Source organism: Crinia signifera, chromosome 6 (assembly GCF_055691185.1).
Source record: "Crinia signifera chromosome 6, ASM5569118v1, whole genome shotgun sequence".
Classification (NCBI taxonomy): Eukaryota; Metazoa; Chordata; class Amphibia; order Anura; family Myobatrachidae; genus Crinia; species Crinia signifera.
The window spans coordinates 177,961,964-177,988,225 of NC_139222.1; the positions used below are offsets into that span (position 1 = coordinate 177,961,964).

The 26,262-nt window shown below is 40.8% G+C and overlaps 1 protein-coding gene across 5 annotated transcripts in view; it reads left to right on the forward strand.

Moving 5' to 3' along the window:
• RHOT1 (ras homolog family member T1) overlaps positions 1-26,262 on the forward strand; it is a 73,894-nt gene that overhangs the window by 11,323 nt on the left and 36,309 nt on the right. For 3 of the 5 annotated variants that reach the window (XM_083148253.1, XM_083148249.1, XM_083148252.1), the window contains exons 6-11: positions 2,844-2,896; positions 3,875-3,983; positions 6,306-6,407; positions 7,450-7,548; positions 8,086-8,194; positions 8,938-9,058. In XM_083148253.1, the coding sequence (XP_083004379.1) occupies positions 2,844-2,896; positions 3,875-3,983; positions 6,306-6,407; positions 7,450-7,548; positions 8,086-8,194; positions 8,938-9,058 (593 nt within the window). Of the gene's footprint in view, positions 1-2,843; positions 2,897-3,874; positions 3,984-6,305; positions 6,408-7,449; positions 7,549-8,085; positions 8,195-8,937; positions 9,059-25,583; positions 25,638-26,262 lie in introns of all 5 variants that reach the window. The other 2 variants (XM_083148248.1, XM_083148250.1) reach the window with 1 other exon arrangement.

Here is a 26,262-nt window from a genome sequence, read left to right on the forward strand (position 1 = left end):
CCTGATGGGTAATGACTATGTTAAATGCCCCCCCATTGTTAACGCCACCCCACTATCAACGCCAACCCGAAGCGTGTTGGTACTCGTCCTCGACCTTTTCATACCCCACTATCCACGTCGGCGTGGAGTTGATTTTATATAGTGTGTCGAGCGGACGCGGATGACTTCACATATATTCCACGTCCCCTCACGGGGCACGCTTCGGGCTCGCTGCGCTCGCCACACTATATAGATTCAACTCCACGCCGATGTGGATAGTGGGGTTATAAAAAGGTTGGAGGACGCGTACCACAGCCCCTCGCGGGCTTGTTGCGTTCGCCACACTTCGGGTTGGCATTGATAGTGGGGTGGCGTTAACAATGGGGGGCATTTAACATACTCATTACCCATCAGGGTGGGTATACAATTATAAAATGGGGGGCGTTTAACATAGGAATTGGCCCAAATCGGGCATGATTGCGTCGCATCGCATGCCATTATAATGGCATGCGATGTGACATGATATTAAAATTGTATGCTCACACCCGGGGCTCAAATCGGGTCCCATCACATACCTTAATTAGTGGAATGCGATGAGATGGGCGCCGTGATAATACACAAGTACCTCTGTTTTAAAAAAATCTTTTTCATTTTTAGCTATTTGAGGCCCGGCATCTCCTGACTATTCCTCTCTCTTTCTCCTTCTCCTTCACCTTCCATCACTAGTATTTATATGACCTACATGGACTTAACTTGATAGTTCTTTGTTATTCTGTCACCCTGTCCTTTATTACATTTTAAGATGCTGATATACTAAGGATTCAAACCCATTGCCTGTGGCATTGCAGTGAGATACTCATATTTATTGAGCTATGTGCCCTTGCATAGAAAGTTAGATAATTCTAACTATTTGAAGCACACTTTGTACTTTGTGAAAAAATGGCTGCACACTACATATGTGCTCAATTGCGATACTGATTCATTATTTTTTTTTTACAAAGTTCAAGTAGCTTCATATAGTTAGAATTCACATTGTTTTTATTCAAGGTCTAATAGCTTAATAAGTAGGGTGTTTTCACAGGAAGAGGAGCAACATGAACTAAAACTAGAGGGAGGAAGATTCAGGGGAAATTTGAGGAAGAATTACTTCACAGAAAGGGTAGTAGATAAGTGGAATATCCTCCCATCAGAGGTGGTAGAGTCAAATACAGTAGTACAATTTAAATGTGCTTGGGATAGGCATATTGATATCCTTACAAAGAAATAAGGACAAATATGGTTTGAGATATCGGGTTTAAAAAAGGGGCACAATAGATGGGCCAAGTGGTTATTTTCTCCTGTCAAATTCTATGTTTGACTGAAATGCAACAGGTTATATGTTTGAATCCTGGGTATATTCAACAAACCTGAGGTCTGTTCTGTTTTGATTCTGTCAAATCTCTATCAATAAAGACAGATTCAATACAATCAGCGGGGCACTTTTACTAATATGGGAGTTCTATTGAAGATGAGATGTTGCCTATAGCAACCAATTAGATCCTACATTTGCACAACAGAATATGCTGCGCTATATAAGAAATTGTGTTAATAAATATTTTTTTTATTAAGCACCTTCTATAAGACAATATATATGGTTGCCCATATCAAAATCCCATCTTCAATAAATATACCCCTGGGTCTTCACTGCCTGTCCTTTGTGAACATGTCCTACTGCTTGTGGTGGATTTATCCTAATAATGATTTCACAGGATTTTAAACATCGACTAGACCTGAGTCTTGTTATGACAATGTTGATTATTAGGATAAAGTAAATTTTCCTTTTTTTTTGGCCATCTGAGCATGGCTTTTCTCTGGGATCAGTTTTTGTTGTGCCCTTTACCCACAAGTATATATGCCTTATGTCCCTAATGTAAGAAAAAAAAAAAGGTGGTGGGGATGCATTCTCTTTCTGCCACACTGCACCAAAAAGTAGTTATTGCTCTGTATCGCTCTGTCCTTCGTCGAGTGTGTAAAGCATTGGTGAGACCTCACCTCGAGTACGGAGTGCAGTTCTGGGCCCCACAGTATAAAAAGGACATCATAGAATTAGAAAAAGTCCAAAGGCGAGCAACAAAGCTTATTAGGGGAATGGAGAATTTAAGCTACGGGGAGAGATTAAGCAATTTGGGACTATTTACATTAGAAAAGAGACGTTTAAGGGGGGACATGCTCAACATGTACAAGTATATCAAGGGCCAATATAAGGAACTGTCACACACCCTCTTTTCTACTAGAAAGGAATCTAGGACACAAGGGCATGAGTATAGATTAGAAGAAAAAAGATTTAATTCAGCTAGTAGAAAGAATTTCTTTACGGTCAGAACAGTCAAACTCTGGAACTCTCTTCCCAGAGAGGTGGTAATGGCTGGCTCATTAAATGCGTTCAAGGCAAAGTTGGACAAGCATTTACTGGATAAAAACATCCATGGGTACAAATAAGAAATATAATTTGTCTGTAAAATACCAGAACCTACCAAATCAGCAATTGATATCTATACCAGGTTGAACTAGATGAACGCAAGTCTTTTTTCAGCCTTACCTACTATGTAACTATGTGTACGGACAATCGAGCATTATCCAGGCTGAAGGGAATTCAGTTTGACCATTGATATAATTGTCCGTCGCTATAGTGTATAAACCAGCCTTACTTCCCTCGGTACCACTTGCTCTGTTCTATGATGCTATTCTCGTTTTATTGTATGACCGATCACATTTCAGTTTAGCTTAGTTTGAAAGTTACATTTTAAATGCTAAAAGAAGATAAAATCTCAATGACGGCTATTTGTTTTTCAAATTAACCTGTACTTTAATTACATTTACCTCAGGTCACCAACCATTGGATTCCTTTGATCAATGAGCAAATGGACAAAGATAGCAGGTAGCTATAAAATGTATAATTTCACAAACAGTAGTAGATAGGACAAACCTTATACATGTATTCCGTCTCACACATACTATGACCTGGACCTCTGTTTTTCGTCTCATGTCTGTCCAAGATATTTTAAAAAAATAAGGTACTTGTGTAATATTTGAGCGCCCGATTTTTTTATCGCATGCCTGTACTTAAGGCATGCGATGCAACGTGATTGGACCCTATTTTCGGGGTTTTTGGACTTCCTGGTACAATGTAAAAATCGTTCGACGCGACCGACCCGATTTTTACATTGGACCCAATGTTAAATGCCCCCCAGACCCGATCTTTAATTGTATACCCACCCTGATGGTTAATTATGAGGTGAAATGCCCCCCCATTGTTAACGCCACCCCACGATCAACGCCATCCCGAAGCGTGGCGAGCGCAGAGGTACGCGTCCTCCGACCTTTTCATACCCCCACTATCCACGTCGGCATGGAGTTGATTTTATATAGTGTGGCGAGCCACTGAGCCCGAAGCGTGGCGAGCGGACACGTAATATGTGTGAAGTAATTTGCGCCCCCTTGCGGGGCTCGCCACGCTTCGGGCTCGGTGTCTCGCTGTGCTCGCCACACTATATAACATCAACTCCACACCGACATGGATAGTGGGGGGTATAAAAAAGGTCGGAGGAAGCATACCGCCGCCCCTCGCGGGCTCGCTGCGCTCGCCATGCTTCGGGTTGGCGTTGATCGTGGGGTGGCGTTAACAATGAGGGGGGCATTTGACCTAGTAATTTACCCATCAGGGTGGTTATACAATTAAAATTTGGGGTCTGGGGTGGCATTTAACATTGTAATCAGCCATCAGGGTGGCTGTACAATGAAAAATCGGGTCGCATCGCATGCGACCGATTTTTCCGACCCGATGTCAGAATCGGGCGCCCAGATATTACACAAGTACCAAAAATAATAATAATTATAACACCGTTTTTATTTTTAGGGTTCCTCTGATTCTTGTGGGTAATAAGTCAGATCTACTGGATTACAGTAGTATGGAAACCATCCTCCCTATAATGAACCAGTATTCTGAGATTGAGACCTGTGTGGAGGTGAGTTTGGTGATGTAACAGCTATCATCATATTTTCTAGGATACCTTCTACTGATTCTGTTCAAAATTTATTACCTGCTGTCCAGGGGTTTAAAAGTGAAGTTACATATGAAAAAGATAGATGAGTACTTTTACGCCAACTAAAATCCTAACTTTCCGTCACAGCCCTGTCAGTCGTCCACCTGATATGGAGCAGGCATTATGATAATTTTTGCGTTCTGCTTTTATCGCGTTCTGCTTTTATCTTGGCTGCTAAGAAATTGTCAGCGCGTAAATTGTTCCCTGTTGTTTAAAAATGTAAGACATTTAGGCTGATTCAAAACACATAACAGATCTATGGCATATGTTGAGGAACAGACTTGTACTGAGAGTGAGTTCGGTCAACCTCTTCACATTTTAATCAGGTCATTTTAATAGTTTTTTTGTTCCTGATTGTCAAGCCAAACATACTTTTGACTCTGTTGGAACAAATAAAAAATGCAGAGAAGGGTCAATGTTTGGCATTCTAGAATAATTTATATTCACAAAGACAGTGTCTCACAGCTCTGGCATCAGAAGGTCCAACTCCAGATCCCCCATCTGTGTGGAGTTTTGTATGTTCCTGTATTTGGATGGGTTTCTTTTCACATTCCAAACACACATACTGGTAGATTAACCCTTTCAGTGTTTTTTTCTTTTAAGGTAGCACTCCCCACTGGGCGAGTTTTTTAGGGGGAGCTCTACCTAAAAAACCCACCACGCTGTCCCCCTGGACTGGGCAGCGCCGCTGAGCACTATGCCAGCCGCCGCAACCCAGCATGTCAGTAGCCTGCGCTGATGACTTCAATAGAAAATCTGGGGGTGGGGGGGAGGAGGAGGAGGCGTGTCGGAGGAGTGGGAGCTCTCCACTAAACAGTGGCAATCCCGAGCCACTGTTTTCCGGGCCTGCAAGACTGGGCACTGAGGCGCAGCCCAGAAAATTCTCAGGATTACCACTGAAGGGGTTAATGGGACTCTTGCATATTAACATGGGTGTACAGAGGTGTCTACATACATCTAGCCTCCTTGCATGTTAAACAGCCCCTCTAGTGGAGTGACTCTATAGCGTTGAGTGCCTTTTCGGGCAACTCTTTCCATTAAAATTTATAATTTTTTGCAAAACCTATGAGAGAGGGGGACACAAGCTGCTCATGGTGATTACATGATATTCAGCATGCCTATATTCTGTGTGCTGCCATGGCTGTATCTGCATATGAAATGTTATGTCTAGTGTTTTTCCTAGAAGACATGTATCATTCCATTTCATATGCAGTTTTCACTCACACCAGGCATTTCCTGCTGTGTGGCGTATTTAGGCACACAAGGACACATTTGTATACATGCAAGCATGCTTGTGTGGGAATTTATAGAACTGTTGTGTTCAACAATCTCTGTACAGCACTGTGTAAAATGGTGATGCTGTAAATGCAAGTAAATGGGCTGTATAAGTAAATGGTAGCAATAATATTCAAAACCTTTATTGTCAAACTGCATCTTTTTGCAGTAAAGTTATTGAGGCACCAATAAATTACCTTCATAGGTGTTTTATCATAAGTAAAAACAATGCTGCGTGGTCCCATCAGAAGCTTTAAACAATTGTTTTATCGTTCTGTGGTTAGTTTGCAACTGCAAAGCCCTTTATTTACTGAGCGCAATGCACATCTGTACATAGGTATATAGTTGTTTAAGGCAAATTAGGTTTTTAAAAGTATATTCATTTTTTTTTTTTTTTTTTTTCAGTTTCTTATATAGTGCAGCAGATTTGTTGCGCTTTACATTTGTAGACAATGATAGGACAAACTGGGTAATAACAGAAAAACATGGAGGTAGGAGGGCCCTGCTGCAAACTTGAAATAACACATTGCACCTGAATGAATGTACTTAGAAAATTGTACCAAAATGACCGCTCTGTATCAGTTTAGTTTCCCAAACTCTGCCATTACAGTTCAGATTTTAAGGATGTCCATGCTTATGCGCATGTGACTTTAATTAGTAAGTCAGTCAATTTGAGTTAAATATCTGGACTCAAGCTTGGATATCCTTAAGACCTGTACTGTAATGGCTGAGTTTTGCAACTGCAGTCCTCGGGTATAGTAGAACAATTAAAATAGCTTCACCTGTAAATCTTTAAAAATGTCAGCCAGTAATGACTACACCTGTGCACCAACCAGGAGATCTGTAAAACATGCACTGCGTGTGATCCTTGAGGTCTGCAGATGGGAAACACTGGTGTACATATTTGAAACTGGCTTGTGTCTTTCAGTTGTCATGAATGCATTCTAGCTTGTTTCTTCTTTCTTACAGTGTTCAGCTAAAAACCTGAAGAACATTTCTGAAATGTTTTATTATGCTCAGAAGGCCGTGTTACACCCGACAGGCCCTCTGTACTGTCCTGAAGAGAAAGAGGTAATTAAGGAAGAAATGGCCCATTAGAGCATATGGAGGTTATGAATACAGTATGTGTCTATACTCCCTTGAGTTTGGAGGAAAATATTAAATATATGATCAGAAATCCCATTTTAAGACGATGTTGTCACTCACTCCATATTTGTACAAGTCTACTTTAGGCCTATTTCAGAGATGTACGTAAACCTGATGGTTTACATAAATCTGATTGTCGATCTGTGCATGTACAAAGGCTGCACTCACATGTGCAGATCTGTTTCCCCAAACTTGCACCATGATATGGGGAATGGCAACAGGCAGCGTTACAGATAACGGGTGTTCTGGCCTCATTTCCTGGGTGTGCTGAAGCCAGTGACTGCATCCTAACATGCAGCTTCAGCAGTGTGAAATATCCAGCTATCCGGAGTAACCTGAGGGTTGCTGAAATAACTGGTGTTCCTCAGATGCAGCAGTGGATCAGTGAAGCCAGAACAAGGCTCTTTAAACTGGGATGACTTGAGATTGGTGGATGAGCCATGTTTGTTTTTATTAGTTATATCTGTTTCTACATAGGATAGTATTTGTGTGAATATTAACTACAGTACTTCTGAAGCAGCTACACAGCCAAATCTTATTGTTAACACATACTGGATTAAAAAATTAATATTTGCAAAAGGTGTGATGTGCCATTTGCCGCGTTGTTTCAGCACTGAAAACTGCACCTGAACTCGCACCCTCTGCAGGCTGAAATCAGTCCGACTTTGCACAAAATTGCTTGGAACCCTATGACGCAGCTATGATGCACAACACTTTTTGTGCAAATTCGGGCAGATGTATCGTGTGGCCGCAATGACTCACATGAGAGATAATTGTGGCTAATAGGATTGACCCACAAAGTAATGGACTTTAATAAGATATTAACCATAGCAATGTAACACTTGGTCTCCAGTTCCTTTGTGGGGGGGGGGGGTTAATTACAGTGATGGCCAATCCATCCTGTGCAATACTATTTCCAGTCCCTGTAGAATGTCCCATCCTTTTTTTATTTCTTTTCCTCACTTAGCTGAAGCCAGCCTGTGTGAAAGCCTTGACTCGCATCTTCAAAATTTCTGACCTGGACAATGATGGGATATTAAATGATGCAGAGCTCAACTTCTTCCAGGTAAGAAAAACTTACAATGGGTGGCAAGTAAGTGGAGATCTACCTCCCACCTCCTCTGTTTATTTGTAACATCTGGTTATCTGCTCTCGCGTACAGCGACCGGATAACAAGACGGGTCGCTGACAAAGAAACGGGATGGAGCGGCGGGGCATTATCACGGGGGTGGGGTGTTAGAAGGAGGAGGCATCGCTTGGAGCTGATGCTGCCTCCTCCCTTTAGTGTGAACGGTAGTGGTCGCTCAACTTGTGTTACCCGTTCATACTGCACAGCAACCCGGTATTAGCCCTTCTTTTAACTCGGGTTGGAATGGACCAGAGTAATTTTAAAAGGCCCTATCACATTGCAGGTCGCACTCAGGTTATTTGTGCAAGGTGAAAAGGGTATTATAGGGGGTATTCAGTTATTGGTGTTTTTTTCCGCTTGGCTTCAAAAACAGGTGAAAATTTACGATTTTTTACCTGCCAAAATATCCGGCACAGGTTAAATACCCTCACATGTCTCATAGTAATCTCTTTTCTTTTTTTTTTTTTTTTTTAGAGGACATGTTTTCACATCCCGCTGGCCCCACAAGCACTTGAGGATGTTAAGAATGTGGTGCGCAAGAATGTCCATGATGGAGTGTCTGGAAATGGGCTGACTTTAAAAGGTGACAATATCTGCATGTACCCTGGTTAATCTTTTGCAATGACTATAACCTGTATATTTCAATTGGTACTTGTGTATCATCACTGCGCCCATCTGCGCAACGTAGTTGGCGTAGTCGGATCGTATCAATTTGCGTGCGATTCAATCCAACCTGTTCGCGGTACGCGTCCTCCTGACCTGTTCATACCCCCACTATCCATGTCGGCGTCGAGTTGATTTTATGTGGCGAGCGCAGTGAGGGGACGTGGAATACACATCAAGTAATCCGCATCCCCTTGCGTTCACCACACTTCATAAAATCAACTCCACGCCGATGTGGATAGTGGGGGTATGAACAGGTCGGGAGGATGCGTACCTTGTCCCCTCCTGGGGCTTGATGCGCTAGCCACACTTCGCGGTGACGTGGATAGTGAGGGGGTGCTAAATCGCATTTCATGCGATTCGTGGCCAGGGGTGCTGTGAAACTGCACAAGTACCATCGCATTGCACGCAAATCGCATGTGATGCGATCTACAACACTGAATAGGACACTACGTCAACTACTTAACAGGTGCCGTGATAATACACAATTACCTTCAATTTAATATAATTGCTAAATAAAATTAAGGGAAGATTGATTTAATACATACATGCATGAAATGTAATGGCTGCACACTGACCATCTAGAGTAAAATGGTTTCTAGTCCTGTAATAATCAACACCGACAGTAACTGATGCTCTTATGTTATTTATTGGTAATCCCAGGGTTCCTTTTCCTGCACACACTCTTCATCCAGAGGGGGAGACATGAAACTACGTGGACTGTGCTGCGGAGATTTGGATATGATGATGACTTGGAGCTTACACCAGAATATCTTTTTCCACAGTAATGTCCTTTCCTGTTTTAATTTAGTATTTATTCAGATGCTTAAATCCTTTACAGATCATGTGGGTGATCTTTCGTATGTGTTGGGGAGTAACCGCTTCCTAAGTAACAGAAGGCTCTGTGCACATTGATTCTCTCTTAGGGGGGGAGTCAATTGATTCTACATTTAGGTGCAGGGGTGACATTTCTTCTCTAAGTCTAAGCTGTGAAAAAATGTGGGCAAAGGCTGTGGTTTGGGTACCCTAACCAGGATGTTAGACTGGATTTGCCGCTATTTAAAGCTAAATACCATCTATTTGGGCACGGTAGAAAAAAAAAAAAACATTTCAATTGCGACTCCGAATCGTCTTTCACTTCAGGTGGGAGATGAGGTGCACAAAAAAATGATTGAAATTCCCCATAATGCTGTCACTTCATCATAGGCAATGCCTTGCATTGTCATTTTAGCTATTTAGTAGAATTGTTCTAATTACTTTGTAAAAATCAGTTGCAATACGTTTTTAGTTACATGCTGGCCTTATTTTTTTATTTATTTTTTCTAAATACTTGTTATTTTCTAAAAAGCTCTAAAAGACAAGTGAGCTACAGTGAAGAGTTTCATTTATTTTAGCTTAGTTCTTAATTGTGTTATGAGCTTGGTCAAATCTACTGCACTTTTTTTTCAAAAGTGTTATTACATCTGTATACAACAATATATTGAACATTTGTAAACATAATGTGGTAATGTTAGCTTTATGAGCAATGTTGTAGGAATATAGGTTCCAGGGAGACCGATAGGTACTTATATGTTAGTTGGGCGCCCACTAAGCTATTTGCTTCGTTTTCCGCGTCCCCTTGCAGGGCTCGCCACGCTTCAGGCTCGGTGGCTCGCTGCGCTCGCCACACTATATAGAATGAACTCCCTGCCGACATGGATAGTGTGGGTATGAGCGTACTTACTATAGTGGGCGCATAACTAACATATAAGTACCGACCGATCATCCAAATATAATAACATCATCAGTGAACGCCATTAACTTGACTATCCTGGAGCTAATGGAAATACCTTTAACTGCTGTACCTTTTTCCAAAATAAAGAACGGTGGGTCTATAGCTAAATTGAATAGGAGCATTAAGAGGGGGCAGCCCTGATGGGTTGCCGAAAACATTTTCAACGGGGCACTCTGATAATCTTTAGTCATTAAAGTAGCTAGTTGGAATGTATATACATTTCAGACAATATTGTTAAAGATTGGAGCAAACTTTTGCAAAAAGATGTAGCTGCAGGACGGTGTCTAATGCCTTACTCATGTGAAAACCTCATAATAGCGTATTCTGGGCCTGATTCAGTGTCAGTTGTAGCTTTGCGATGAAATCCCCAAACTATGAATGCAGGGTCCCTCCCCTCAATGCAATTGCAACATTTTACAATTCCATCGCTAAGATGCAAACACTTTGTTGGATAGCGAAGCATTGAACTAACTAGGGTAGCACCCTTCCTACGAAGGCAGATGCTAGACAAAAGCTTGACAAACGTTGCGAACACACCTCCATTGTCCAGACCATGTCACCACCCTCCCAACGCTATCTCAGCTGCCAGCCGTAACTTTATCTTCAGATATTTTACTTTTTTTTTTGACTGCAGTTTAAGCGGTCACGTGATGTCCACACTTTAGCATTCTGAGTCCTCTGTATAGTAGCTGTACCTGAGGAATACATCATCACCACCACAGTAGCCGTCCATATCTGCCTTACAGAATGGCGACCCCATACAAATCCCAGTTGATGTGAAGTGAGCAATTCTAGGTGATCCACTCTGACTTTAGCAAAAAGTTTATCTGTAATTAGGAGACATATGGGCCTGTAAGATTTCAAGAGAACCGTTTTCCTCTGTGGTTTAGGGAGCGTAGTAGTAGATTAATGTGGCCCCTCACTCAAGATTATAAAATCAGTAATCTATCCATGGAGGCAACTGGTCCTATCAATCTTGAATGTGTAGCAGGAGGCAAGTTTGGGCCTGTCTACCAGGATGAACACTGAATTGCTATTTTTGGGAAATATAAAGGTAATATAAATTCGCTGAAACATTGGAGTGAGCATGGCATTAAAAAATATGCTCATTAGGGACTGTTGCAAACCAGTATATTATAAATAAAACTATAGCTTGAGCTTATTCTAAAATTGAACTGTTGCTGATGAACCATTGCTGGGATATATGCAAGTTGGATTACTATATTGAATTACCACTTTACTAAAGGTTAGGCAGACATACATTTTCATAGACCGTGGAAGATGTCTGTATTAGATGTCTGTATTATCTGTTTTACATTTTTGTCAGGTACTGTCTAGGGATTGGCAAATCTTATATTTTCTCCTTTTTGGTGACATGTAGACCATGTCTGAAACTGCTTTACTGTCAGTTGGAATGTGTGTTGAGGATGCCCATCAGATGTATCAAGCTTCAAAAGTAATAAAATGGAGAGTGATAAACAACCAGCCAATCGGCTCGTAACTTCCATGTTACAGATTGGGTTTGCAAAATGACAGGTAGGAGCTGATTTGCAGGTTGTTTATCACTCTCCATTTTATCACTTTTTGAAGCTTAATAAATCGGGCACATTATGTACAGTTTTTAATTTCTGTGTTGAAACAATCAAAATAAAGTCTGATTTTTTTTTGTGTAGCTAAATGTAGGTGGCGGACCATCCGTACTGTTTCACAATTTTAGAGATCCATTGTAAAGTATGTAAATAGCATGTGTCAAAGTAATGTACTTGTTGTACTTGAAAGCGTTGGTATGTGAGTAGGTGTTTGTAAGAGGTATCTAGCAGTTCATTTCATTTGGTGAAGCCCAGATAATCTGACCTGAGCCTTATCGCTTATTTTGCTTAACGCGATACTGTACATTGCATTGTGTTTCAGTATTTGGTACACATTACATCTCAAAACTTAAAGTGCTTGAATGGCATTAGGTATGTGCGATGTCAATTAAGCAAAAATTCTGATTTTGATTATTATAGTCTCTAGCTTCGGCTGAGTAATTGACAGGGATAGCAGCTTTTGATGCTCTGGTTCCTATTTTTAGTATTGATATAAACATTGTCCTGGTGAGTTCCGACACAGTGAGAGGTAATGAAGCCTATTGATATTCATATTGAACTGATTGTTGAGCAGCAATGTTAAGAGCTTGGGAGGGTGGTATCCAGACCTGACTGATTCAGGAGCTGACTTGCAATTTGACCCATATTTTACAATCTGTTTAAAGAGCTGCAGAAGAGAATGTGCCTTAGGCGCTGGAGATGACTGGGGTGTAACTGAATACCCAGCAGCCACCACGTAAGAGGGTTGCCAACCTCCAAAATTACACAAATACAAACAGAGATGTGGGGCGCTCTTGGATATCAGGATGAAAAAAGTTTTATTCAATACACATAGTTTAAAAGGTATACATAATTAATACACATTAATGCATAAAAAACACACAAAAAAATAAATAATAGAAAATAAAAAATAAAAAATAAAAAATAAAAAGAATTGCAATGGATAGTAATTTAAAGAATAAAAAATGCGTATATATTGACTACACAATAGGTAAATAGCAGCACATCAGCTCAGCGTATTCCACCAATGTAGATTCTTCTTTGCCCCTTGTTAGGGTCTAGCAGGTGGATATATACGAATATAGGAGTACAGTTCCTTAATTAAGGTTTTAAGTGTCCAGGAGTTGTAACTGAGACCACTTGGTATAAAGTAGCTAGTGTGCACACTAAGTAAAGTTTGCAGATATGGCTTGGCATAAGCGTCAGTATAGTAAAAACGAATGAGGGAACAAGGACTTCTGTTTTATGGAGCAGTGTGAAAAAAACAGTGTCCGTCCTGTCCCTTTGCAGGCTCTTACCAGTCGTCGTCTGCTGGTTAATCCACAAACTTGCGCTGGAAGGATAAATCAGCACTACAGCGCCCGCTCTCTCTGCTCTCCGCTCGGCTTAAGAGTGAATGTTGCCGGTCAGCCGGTAATTTGTTATAGCGATAGCCGTTTTCCTCCTGCAGTCTCCTCCGCTTGGAGGCTCACACGGCGCTCTGCCACAGCGTCCGTGGGTGGTGGTATAATAAGCGGCTTGGAGGGAGTGTAGATTGTCGGCTCAGCGTCTGGCAGGTTTGTGATGAAGAGAGCGTCCTTCCTTGAATATGCTGGAACGCGTTTCGCCGCGCACTGGGCGGCTTTGTCAACCAGGTATGAGAGGTAGCTTCTCTGGTCTGCTTAAATGCTGGTCTCTATTAGGCTCAGGTGTCTCTCATTACGTGATCACCTGTGTGATCTTTCAAACTGTGATTCTCCCAGCAGGATTCTCCCTCTCAGATGGAGGTTACATAGATACTTGTGTGGTCTCAAGTGAGTTTGCTTTATCACTGCTAGAGAGTTTGTGGGTGTACCAATACGTGAAAAGTGCAATTTCTTTTAAAAATAATTAATTAATAAAAAAGAAAAAAGAAAAAATAATAATAATAATGAAGAAAAAAATATATATGAAAAGTTTTTTTAAAAAATAAAAAACATACAAATAAACAGCATTAGTCTAAAAATTATATATATGAATACATATATAATAAATATATATAAAAATATATATGGAAACAAATAATTCATCCTTCATGCATAAGCCACTAAATGGGCTTGCTATTCTGTGGCTATTGCGGACAGACTTATGTGGTGTATCTCCTATCCAAATATATGAAATGTACATACACATTGTTCGATCTCTGTACAGCAAATTGCGGGTCATTGGTTGTTAGCATCATATATTTAGCTAAAGTAAAGCACCCCAACTGTAACAAATAATTTAGCATCTGACAATCCCCACATTGTTCTCATATTGAGGCAGATCAATGCCAATTAGGGAATATCAGACATAGTAAATAGATGTAGTTATTACAAAATAATCTATTAGAGACCAGACTGGTTAAATAATAAAATAATATAACCAATCTCATGTATATTATAGCCAAATAGACAAGTAAAACAGATATAGTAACCTATGTTCAGGTATAACATTACATGAATATAGGGGCAGGGATCCAATTTTGAATGTGTTGGAGAGATATGTACAGATATCTGATCATCCGATATCTCAAATGTTGCGCACATACATATGCGTGTGCATAGCATCCACACGCATATATGTGTACGCACATGTATATAGAAAGAGGAAAGGGCGAGATGACAAAGGTTAATTTGTAGGGATAGAAAAGAATTTTTGAACTGGGAAGAGCAGTCCAGGGCATAGGTTTCAAAGGAGGGAGCCCAAGACTTTAATAAAAATAATAATAATACTAATAATAATAATAATAATAAACCCAATGATAAATGTTAACTTTAAATGAACTCTAAATCTATGTTTTCGTTCAAGCCTTGGGGTTTAAGGGACTGCAGTTTCAGGATCCATGCCGCCTCCTGCTTACACAGAGTCCTGAAACGGTCCCCGCCTCGGCTTGTTTTTTTGATGTGTTCCAATCCTATCACCAGCATCCCTTTAGGATCACCATTGTGCACTTCAGAGTAGTGCCTTGGGATGCTGTGATTGGTACACCTATTCAGAATATTCCTTCGATGTTCTGTCACTCTGTTTTTAAGTTGTCGCGTTGTACGTCCAACGTAATACATGTGGCATGGGCATATTAAAAGATAGATCACATATTGCGTGGCACAGTTGATAAACGTCTCTATCTCAAATTTCTTGCCTGAAGTTGATGCCTCTACCATCTGTCTTTTGTTACTAACGTACTCACAGGTGATGCATCTCGTATGGTTACACCTGAAGAACCCTCGTACTTCGGGACCAATTAAGGTCCGTTGTATTGGATTTCTCCCATTCATCTTTTTATCTTTGAGCTGACTTGGGGCTAGAATGTTTTTGAGGTTGCGGGCCTTTTTGAAAATTATAGGGGGTTGTGAGTCTAAATTATTTTTAAGTATTGGGTCGGTACTGAGAAGTTTGTAGTTTCGTTTGATGATGGATGTAATTTTGCCAGCAGCTATGTTGTGGGTAGACACAAAGAAGGGGGTCTTATTTTCAAACCTGTCTTTCTGTGATTTTGTATCAGATTTAGATTTATTTTTCTTATTTTTCTTGAGTATTTCTTCTCTATTCAGATTTTCTGCATAGTTAGAGGCTTCCTCCAATATTTTTTGTGGATAACCCCGACTTTTAAATTCTTCTAGAAGGTTGTTTGCCTGTTCTTTAAATTGGGTGTTCGAAGTGCAATTCCTTCGAATCCTATGAAGCTGGCTTCTCGGTACATTGTTGAGCCAGCTTTTTTTATGATTACTGGAATAGGGAATAAAGCTACACACATCTACTGGTTTTTTGTAGCTAGAAACTGTCACTTTTCCATCCATCACCTCCACCATAATATCCAAAAAATTAATTTGTGTCGGGTGGTGCGTGCAGGTGAAGGATAAACCAAAATCATTAGTGTTTAGATAATCAACAAAATTTGTAATAGATAAAGTGTCTCCGTGCCAAATAAAGAACAGGTCGTCGATATAGCGACCATACAGGACCAGGTTCGACGCATAGCTTCCTTCCCAAACCAATTCATGTTCGAACGCCCCCATATATAAATTTGCGAAGCTAGGCGCGAACCTGGTCCCCATCGCTGTACCGAGGACCTGTAAATAGAACTTGTGATCAAACAGAAAATAATTGTGAGTTAAAATAAATTTGATAGAATCCAAGACAAATTTACGCCTCTCCCCTGAAATGTCCTCATCGGTGACTAAATAGCTCGAGACCACCTCCACACCTTTTTGGTGTGGAATGTTGGTGTATAGGGCCTGGACATCGCAGGTGACAAACTGATATCCAGGCTCCCACTGGAGGCCTTCAACCATCTGGATAAAATCAGTGGTATCCCTTATATGTGATTTCAGAGAAGAGGCGTGTGGCTGTAAAAAACTATCTACAAACTGTGATAAATTAGATGTTAAACCCCCAATCCCAGAAATAATAGGTCTCCCAGGTGGATCATGCAGTGTTTTATGGATCTTGGGGAGGTGATAAAAAATAGGGGTGACAGGATAGGGTGAGTGTAAAAAATCAAATTCATTTTTATTTATAGCACTATTTTCTAAAGCTCCTTGTAACATTTCGACCAGCTCATTTTTGAACACAGGCGTGGGGTCATATGGGAGGGTTTTGTAAAAGGCCTCATCTGCTAGCTGGCGCCTGGCTTCTTTTAGATATTCCTCATAGTCTTGGACCACGATTCCCCCACCCTTGTCAGCCGGCTTGATGACAAGGGTGGGGTCACATGATAACCTTTTTAGAGCCTGTCTTTCTTCGGCCCCCAAGTTAAACTGCCCTGGATGGGTTCTCAGTTCGCACAAACTTTTAAACTCCTCCAGGGTTGTTTGATAGAATGTGTCTATGGCACATGATTTATATTGTGTAGGGAAGAACTGGGATTTTCTTTTAAAGATTTTTCTATTTGTGTTATAAATTTGCGTCTCTGTCATCACATCTTCAGATGTGTGATCAGTATTTTCTAGCAGTAATTCATTGAGCATTTGTATTCCTATCTCATCTGAATCCTCCAGTATAGTTTCAGTTTCTTCATTTGCATTTTTCTTATTGATTGCAAAATACCTGGTTCTGCAAAGAGCTCGTACAAACCTATTAAGTTCTATAAATAACTCAAAATAATTAGGGGTTGAGGTAGGGGCAAATTTCATGCCTTTCGAAAGAATTCCCAGTTCTATATCTGTGAGTTGTTTGGAAGAGAGGTTGAAAACGCCAGCAGGTTCTATTTGAACCTCTGGTTTTTGTTTGAGTTTCCCTTTTCCTCCCCGTTTCCCTCTTGGTCTAGGTCTCTTGCTCTTTTTGGGGTTCTTATTAGGGTCTCGTACCGGTTGGGGTGTGAGTACTGACTGACATGAGTTTCTGGGGGTCTCTCCATTCTCCTTCCTCTCTCTAAAAAATGCTTTTGTTGATATGGTTCATTATGATAGTCATACCTATTTGAGCTCCCTCTCCTATTTTTCTTATAGGTTACTTGTCTCCAATTTGGAGGGGTCTCATCATAATTATTCCTCCTTGGGGAATCGTTATGATGATCCTCAAAACGTGTCCTCTCTGTGTGGTAGTTCCTATTTCTGGAGGGTTTGCGTTGTTTAGGTTGTTCTCGTGCCATATCGCGCCTACCTCCAGATTCCCTCATGGGTAACCTGTTGATCTCCCCTTCTTTTCTTTTTTTATTGTAATCTCTAACCTGATTGGTATTATAGTCGTTCAAATCCCTACTAAACTTCTTCTCTTTCCTCGCTACAATCTCACTCTCATATTGTTCCAATCTAGTATTAATAATAGTCTCTTTCTCTTTATAATATGGTTCATCTTTAAATTTAAATATGGCATCCTGTGTTATTTTAATTTCTTTTTCAATCTCCCTTAATTTGTTCTCCCTATATTCAACCAAAAGTTGCATCAGAGATAGAGAGCATTTGTCTAAGAGACCCTCCCATTGTTCCAACAGTTTGGGGTCATCATAAAAGGATAGAGTTTTGAAAATCCTCAGCCCGCGTGGAATTTTCCCATTTTCTATATACTTGGTTAAGGACATTTTGTCCCACCAATGTCTGCATTCAGACTTCAGTAACTCTTCCAGGCGGCCTGAGTGTTCCAAAAATTCCTCATGTGGAGTGTTTATAGTAATTTTACCACTTTCATAATTACGCAGTATATCTTGTCTTCTCTGCAGTCTGTCCGCAAAGCATGTAAAATTCATCTTTTTGCACCACAGTGATCTCCGCTGCCCAGGCTAGGCCAAAAAACAGATTATGCAGAAGAGAATGTGCCTTAGGCGCTGGAGATGACTGGGGTGTAACTGAATACCCAGCAGCCACCACGTAAGAGGGTTGCCAACCTCCAAAATTACACAAATACAAACAGAGATGTGGGGCGCTCTTGGATATCAGGATGAAAAAAGTTTTATTCAATACACATAGTTTAAAAGGTGTGTTTTTTATGCATTAATGTGTATTAATTATGTATACCTTTTAAACTATGTGTATTGAATAAAACTTTTTTCATCCTGATATCCAAGAGCGCCCCACATCTCTGTTTGTATTTGTGTAATTTTGGAGGTTGGCAACCCTCTTACGTGGTGGCTGCTGGGTATTCTGTTACACCCCAGTCATCTCCAGCGCCTAAGGCACATTCTCTTCTGCATAATCTGTTTTTTGGCCTAGCCTGGGCAGCGGAGATCACTGTGGTGCAAAAAGATGAATTTTACATGCTTTGCGGACAGACTGCAGAGAAGACAAGATATACTGCGTAATTATGAAAGTGGTAAAATTACTATAAACACTCCACATGAGGAATTTTTGGAACACTCAGGCCGCCTGGAAGAGTTACTGAAGTCTGAATGCAGACATTGGTGGGACAAAATGTCCTTAACCAAGTATATAGAAAATGGGAAAATTCCACGCGGGCTGAGGATTTTCAAAACTCTATCCTTTTATGATGACCCCAAACTGTTGGAACAATGGGAGGGTCTCTTAGACAAATGCTCTCTATCTCTGATGCAACTTTTGGTTGAATATAGGGAGAACAAATTAAGGGAGATTGAAAAAGAAATTAAAATAACACAGGATGCCATATTTAAATTTAAAGATGAACCATATTATAAAGAGAAAGAGACTATTATTAATACTAGATTGGAACAATATGAGAGTGAGATTGTAGCGAGGAAAGAGAAGAAGTTTAGTAGGGATTTGAACGACTATAATACCAATCAGGTTAGAGATTACAATAAAAAAAGAAAAGAAGGGGAGATCAACAGGTTACCCATGAGGGAATCTGGAGGTAGGCGCGATATGGCACGAGAACAACCTAAACAACGCAAACCCTCCAGAAATAGGAACTACCACACAGAGAGGACACGTTTTGAGGATCATCATAACGATTCCCCAAGGAGGAATAATTATGATGAGACCCCTCCAAATTGGAGACAAGTAACCTATAAGAAAAATAGGAGAGGGAGCTCAAATAGGTATGACTATCATAATGAACCATATCAACAAAAGCATTTTTTAGAGAGAGGAAGGAGAATGGAGAGACCCCCAGAAACTCATGTCAGTCAGTACTCACACCCCAACCGGTACGAGACCCTAATAAGAACCCCAAAAAGAGCAAGAGACCTAGACCAAGAGGGAAACGGGGAGGAAAAGGGAAACTCAAACAAAAACCAGAGGTTCAAATAGAACCTGCTGGCGTTTTCAACCTCTCTTCCAAACAACTCACAGATATAGAACTGGGAATTCTTTCGAAAGGCATGAAATTTGCCCCTACCTCAACCCCTAATTATTTTGAGTTATTTATAGAACTTAATAGGTTTGTACGAGCTCTTTGCAGAACCAGGTATTTTGCAATCAATAAGAAAAATGCAAATGAAGAAACTGAAACTATACTGGAGGATTCAGATGAGATAGGAATACAAATGCTCAATGAATTACTGCTAGAAAATACTGATCACACATCTGAAGATGTGATGACAGAGACGCAAATTTATAACACAAATAGAAAAATCTTTAAAAGAAAATCCCAGTTCTTCCCTACACAATATAAATCATGTGCCATAGACACATTCTATCAAACAACCCTGGAGGAGTTTAAAAGTTTGTGCGAACTGAGAACCCATCCAGGGCAGTTTAACTTGGGGGCCGAAGAAAGACAGGCTCTAAAAAGGTTATCATGTGACCCCACCCTTGTCATCAAGCCGGCTGACAAGGGTGGGGGAATCGTGGTCCAAGACTATGAGGAATATCTAAAAGAAGCCAGGCGCCAGCTAGCAGATGAGGCCTTTTACAAAACCCTCCCATATGACCCCACGCCTGTGTTCAAAAATGAGCTGGTCGAAATGTTACAAGGAGCTTTAGAAAATAGTGCTATAAATAAAAATGAATTTGATTTTTTACACTCACCCTATCCTGTCACCCCTATTTTTTATCACCTCCCCAAGATCCATAAAACACTGCATGATCCACCTGGGAGACCTATTATTTCTGGGATTGGGGGTTTAACATCTAATTTATCACAGTTTGTAGATAGTTTTTTACAGCCACACGCCTCTTCTCTGAAATCACATATAAGGGATACCACTGATTTTATCCAGATGGTTGAAGGCCTCCAGTGGGAGCCTGGATATCAGTTTGTCACCTGCGATGTCCAGGCCCTATACACCAACATTCCACACCAAAAAGGTGTGGAGGTGGTCTCGAGCTATTTAGTCACCGATGAGGACATTTCAGGGGAGAGGCGTAAATTTGTCTTGGATTCTATCAAATTTATTTTAACTCACAATTATTTTCTGTTTGATCACAAGTTCTATTTACAGGTCCTCGGTACAGCGATGGGGACCAGGTTCGCGCCTAGCTTCGCAAATTTATATATGGGGGCGTTCGAACATGAATTGGTTTGGGAAGGAAGCTATGCGTCGAACCTGGTCCTGTATGGTCGCTATATCGACGACCTGTTCTTTATTTGGCACGGAGACACTTTATCTATTACAAATTTTGTTGATTATCTAAACACTAATGATTTTGGTTTATCCTTCACCTGCACGCACCACCCGACACAAATTAATTTTTTGGATATTATGGTGGAGGTGATGGATGGAAAAGTGACAGTTTCTAGCTACAAAAAACCAGTAGATGTGTGTAGCTTTATTCCCTATTCCAGTAATCATAAAAAAAGCTGGCTCAACAATGTACCGAGAAGCCAGCTTCATAGGATTCGAAGGAATTGCACTTCGAACACCCAATTTAAAGAACAGGCAAACAACCTTCTAGAAGAATTTAAAAGTCGGGGTTATCCACAAAAAATATTGGAGGAAGCCTCTAACTATGCAGAAAATCTGAATAGAGAAGAAATACTCAAGAAAAATAAGAAAAATAAATCTAAATCTGATACAAAATCACAGAAAGACAGGTTTGAAAATAAGACCCCCTTCTTTGTGTCTACCCACAACATAGCTGCTGGCAAAATTACATCCATCATCAAACGAAACTACAAACTTCTCAGTACCGACCCAATACTTAAAAATAATTTAGACTCACAACCCCCTATAATTTTCAAAAAGGCCCGCAACCTCAAAAACATTCTAGCCCCAAGTCAGCTCAAAGATAAAAAGATGAATGGGAGAAATCCAATACAACGGACCTTAATTGGTCCCGAAGTACGAGGGTTCTTCAGGTGTAACCATACGAGATGCATCACCTGTGAGTACGTTAGTAACAAAAGACAGATGGTAGAGGCATCAACTTCAGGCAAGAAATTTGAGATAGAGACGTTTATCAACTGTGCCACGCAATATGTGATCTATCTTTTAATATGCCCATGCCACATGTATTACGTTGGACGTACAACGCGACAACTTAAAAACAGAGTGACAGAACATCGAAGGAATATTCTGAATAGGTGTACCAATCACAGCATCCCAAGGCACTACTCTGAAGTGCACAATGGTGATCCTAAAGGGATGCTGGTGATAGGATTGGAACACATCAAAAAAACAAGCCGAGGCGGGGACCGTTTCAGGACTCTGTGTAAGCAGGAGGCGGCATGGATCCTGAAACTGCAGTCCCTTAAACCCCAAGGCTTGAACGAAAACATAGATTTAGAGTTCATTTAAAGTTAACATTTATCATTGGGTTTATTATTATTATTATTATTAGTATTATTATTATTTTTATTAAAGTCTTGGGCTCCCTCCTTTGAAACCTATGCCCTGGACTGCTCTTCCCAGTTCAAAAATTCTTTTCTATCCCTACAAATTAACCTTTGTCATCTCGCCCTTTCCTCTTTCTATATACATGTGCGTACACATATATGCGTGTGGATGCTATGCACACGCATATGTATGTGCGCAACATTTGAGATATCGGATGATCAGATATCTGTACATATCTCTCCAACACATTCAAAATTGGATCCCTGCCCCTATATTCATGTAATGTTATACCTGAACATAGGTTACTATATCTGTTTTACTTGTCTATTTGGCTATAATATACATGAGATTGGTTATATTATTTTATTATTTAACCAGTCTGGTCTCTAATAGATTATTTTGTAATAACTACATCTATTTACTATGTCTGATATTCCCTAATTGGCATTGATCTGCCTCAATATGAGAACAATGTGGGGATTGTCAGATGCTAAATTATTTGTTACAGTTGGGGTGCTTTACTTTAGCTAAATATATGATGCTAACAACCAATGACCCGCAATTTGCTGTACAGAGATCGAACAATGTGTATGTACATTTCATATATTTGGATAGGAGATACACCACATAAGTCTGTCCGCAATAGCCACAGAATAGCAAGCCCATTTAGTGGCTTATGCATGAAGGATGAATTATTTGTTTCCATATATATTTTTATATATATTTATTATATATGTATTCATATATATAATTTTTAGACTAATGCTGTTTATTTGTATGTTTTTTATTTTTATCCCATGTAAAAAAAAACCCGGGGAGCTGCAGGGGCGGTGAGGAGTAGTGGGGGCGGGCGGCGGTGGTGGGGACGGGCAGCGGCGGCCAGCGGTGGTGGGGGCGGGCGGTGGGTGCGGTGAGCGCTGCTGACCTGGCCGGGCAGTGTACTTACACATAGCAGCAGCGGGGACGGGCAGCGCAGTGGCGGCTATTATATTTTTAAAATACTTGTCAAATGACCAGCCGCTCTCTGATTGGCCGGAGAGCTCTCAGCCAATCAGAGAGCGGCCGGTCATTTGACAAGTATTTTAAAAATATAATAGCCGCCACTGCGCTGCCCGTCCCCGCTGCTGCTATGTGTAAGTACACTGCCCGGCCAGGTCAGTCAGCAGCACTCGCCGGTGTTCAGGGACCCGCTGCCCGCCCCACTGCTCCCCTGGTGTCTGCATGCATATGCCTGTCAGGTGGCAGGCATATGCATAAAGGGAGGTCGGACGTGATCGTATGTACAGACCGTCCGACCTCCCTGATCCGGTCCAATGCGCACGGGACCGCGCATCGGATCAGATATCACACACCTACGATTTTGGGCCGATTTCACCCGATTATCGGCGCAAGGTGCCGAAATCGGATGAAATCGTCCCAAAATCGCATAGTGTATGGGGGCCTTAAGTGTTTGGGTTCCATTTTTCTTCAGGATTTGGCTTTTCTAGTATTCTACATTTGAAACCGGCTAGTCCCGATGTATTATACACTTAACTGGGGAAATTATTTTTAGTGGGTGCTCAAACGTAATTTAGGTGCTCAAAGCGCTGACAAGTCACACGTGGCGATTCGTGCTGAAACTGTGCCTCAGTCTGGCACCATCTAGTTGCAACTTTGGGGAAAAACTATTGGATTCCCCATTAGTGTGATAGTATTGTGTCAGTAACTCTGTTATCTGCATTGGCCTCATCTAGGACATTCCATTCCTCGGTTCTGGGAAAATGGGTCAACAATGTCTAGGTTGACAGTCACTAGGTCGACCACTATTGGTCATCAGTGTCTAGGTCAGCATACCTTAGGTCAACAGTGCCATGAAGTCGACCGAAGCATAAGGTGGACATACGTTGGCGACACTCAAAACACACGCTTTTTTTAACGTGTTATTGTGTTGACATGGTCACCATATAAGTGTACCGTGTCCCCTCCCATGGCTTGCTGCACTCGCCATGCTTCGTGCACTCTGCACCCTACTATAATCTAACTCTATGCCCACTTGGATGGTAAAGTATGAACGAAGTCGGTATAAACAAAAGAAAACCTGAAAAACTAATGTTGTCCTTTTGAGTGTCGACCATGTACATGTCCACCTTAAGTTTGTGTCGACCTTCTGTCATTGTCGACCCTTATTAGTTTTTTTTTTTTTTTTTTTTATATATATATATATTTATTGGGATTTTTAGCAAGTGTTACAAATGGTACATATCAAAGAGTATAGTTTGGCATCCATAGCAATAACAACGCCGGGTCAAACCTTATTAATGAAGATAAAATATAAGAATTCAAGGACTAGAAATGGGGTTTGTCCCACTCGCCGAGAGTCGCGTCCAGCGACTCCGAGGACCTGTAGGTAGCTTGGTGTAATCAAAAATGGGGGTTTATCTGGGCTAGAGTCCACGGTCCCCGACAAGGGGGGTGTCATTGGGTATGTCCAAGTCCATCGCTGTCATGCCCATACACCAATATTCTTGTAAGTGGACACTTGCATTTTTATGTAACTTAGTACAATAAAAGAAATAGAGTAAAAATATATAGTTTGGGGGAGTGGGGGGGTCAAGGGGTAGAGAAGGAGGGGGGGTGCGGTTTTCAATTGGTCTGTATCAGACCATAGATGTGAGAGGAAGTGCACCTTGGTATAGGATAGCATCACATTACAGTAATAGACGTCATAGGTAATGCTGGAACCTGATTCTCTAGTTTGACACACAAATACATTGGACTCAAACCCTTCTAAGTAATTACTGGGAGGCATTCAATTGTGGTGTTTTTGACATCATTATGGTGGCTCTTCCGCTTGGAGTGGGCTCCACCTTGCTCCTGGTGTTGGCCGTAGGGTCGATTGCATCTGAGCATCATATATTTCGTAATTCATTGTGCAGGTTAGGAAAGTTCTAAGAGATTCTAGAGAGGGAGATGATTTACTCAACTAATTTTTTAATTTTTCATTATAAGCTTTTTTGCTGCTGTAACCACCAACGTCAGGAAGGGGATAAGTTTGGTGTCAGTTTTTTGTAGTTCCCAAAGTTGGCGAAAAGAATGGGGAAAGGGTGGATATGTATCTTTGTATCTAGTCTTTATTAGGTGTTGACCTAGTCAACGGATACCCTCTACTGAGAGATTATGTAGATTAACATGTATTGTTACTTTATGCTGAACCACATATTGTTTTGGCATTAGTTTATTATTGCATAAATGCGTTGCATATTACAATAGGATACAATTTTTTTTTTGTGGGAGCCCTTTTGATCAAATTTGCAAGTAACGTACCTTATTTGCTACATCTTCCATGAAATGTATTTCTTTCAAATGTGTATGGTGTATGCTTTGGGGTTCAGTATGATTTCTGACATTCAAAATGCTGACATTATGTGGACATGATCAAAATGGCGACATTTAACATATATTTACATGAAAAAAAACAGTGTGTGTTTGTTTTTTTGAGTATCTAGGTTGATCTAGATACAGTTTAAGTGTACCGTGCCCCCTTGCTGCGCTCACTATGCTTTGGGCACAGTGTATCAATGCGCATGGCATACTAGTATAATCTAACTCTATGCCCACTTGGATTGTGACATAAGTACAAGTCCTTTTCTAAAAAAAAACACATGAAAAACTCATGTCGACATTTTAAATGTCAGCAGTTTGACAATGTCGATATTTTGACTGTCTACCAATGGTTGTCAGAATTTTGACGGTCTGTAAATTGACTGCATCCCATGGTTTGTATACAAGAGAAAAGTAAAAAAGATTTGCTTAGCTTGTATGTAATTGTCCTTTCCAGATGCAGCTTTTGCCTTTCATGTTGCGAGCATGCTGCTGTGAGTGCAGAGCTAAGGTCTGAATTTTGCATGCTTATGTTTAGCTTTATTTTTATTAGTGGTGGGCAATGATTAACATTTTTAATTGCAAATAATCGCAATGTTGGGCATATAAGTGCCACTTCCCTACAATCTCATTGCCAAGGGTTCCATGCTCGTTGCCAGGGGGGATTTTATACTTGTTGCCAAGGGGGTCAAATGCTTGTTGCGGGGGGGGGGGGGAGGAATACATGCTTGCTGCTATAGGGGTTATATGCTCGTTGCCCAGGGGGGAGATCTTTTAATTGCATGTGAGGGTGGGGGGGGGGGGATCAGCGTTGTGAGTCTTTGACAGCATTAGATCCCCAACGCTCATCCAAAAACGGCCACCACATCAATGGAGATAACCGCTAGAGCTGCCGGAGTACTTCTAGCGTGTCTTAATGGCAGCAGCCATTTTTGGAGGGATGCAGGGTCTCTGTAATGCTGTCAGAGACTCTGCACCTCCCCGCTTTAATGGCTATAAATATTTTAATTGCTGATAAAGTGTTGTTGCGTTAACGTGCGTTATTTTTTTTAAATTCACACTGTTTTTTGTTTGTTTGGATTTTTTTTTGTTTGTTTGTTTTGCGTATAAAATTCTAGTGTCTTTTCAGTCTGGCT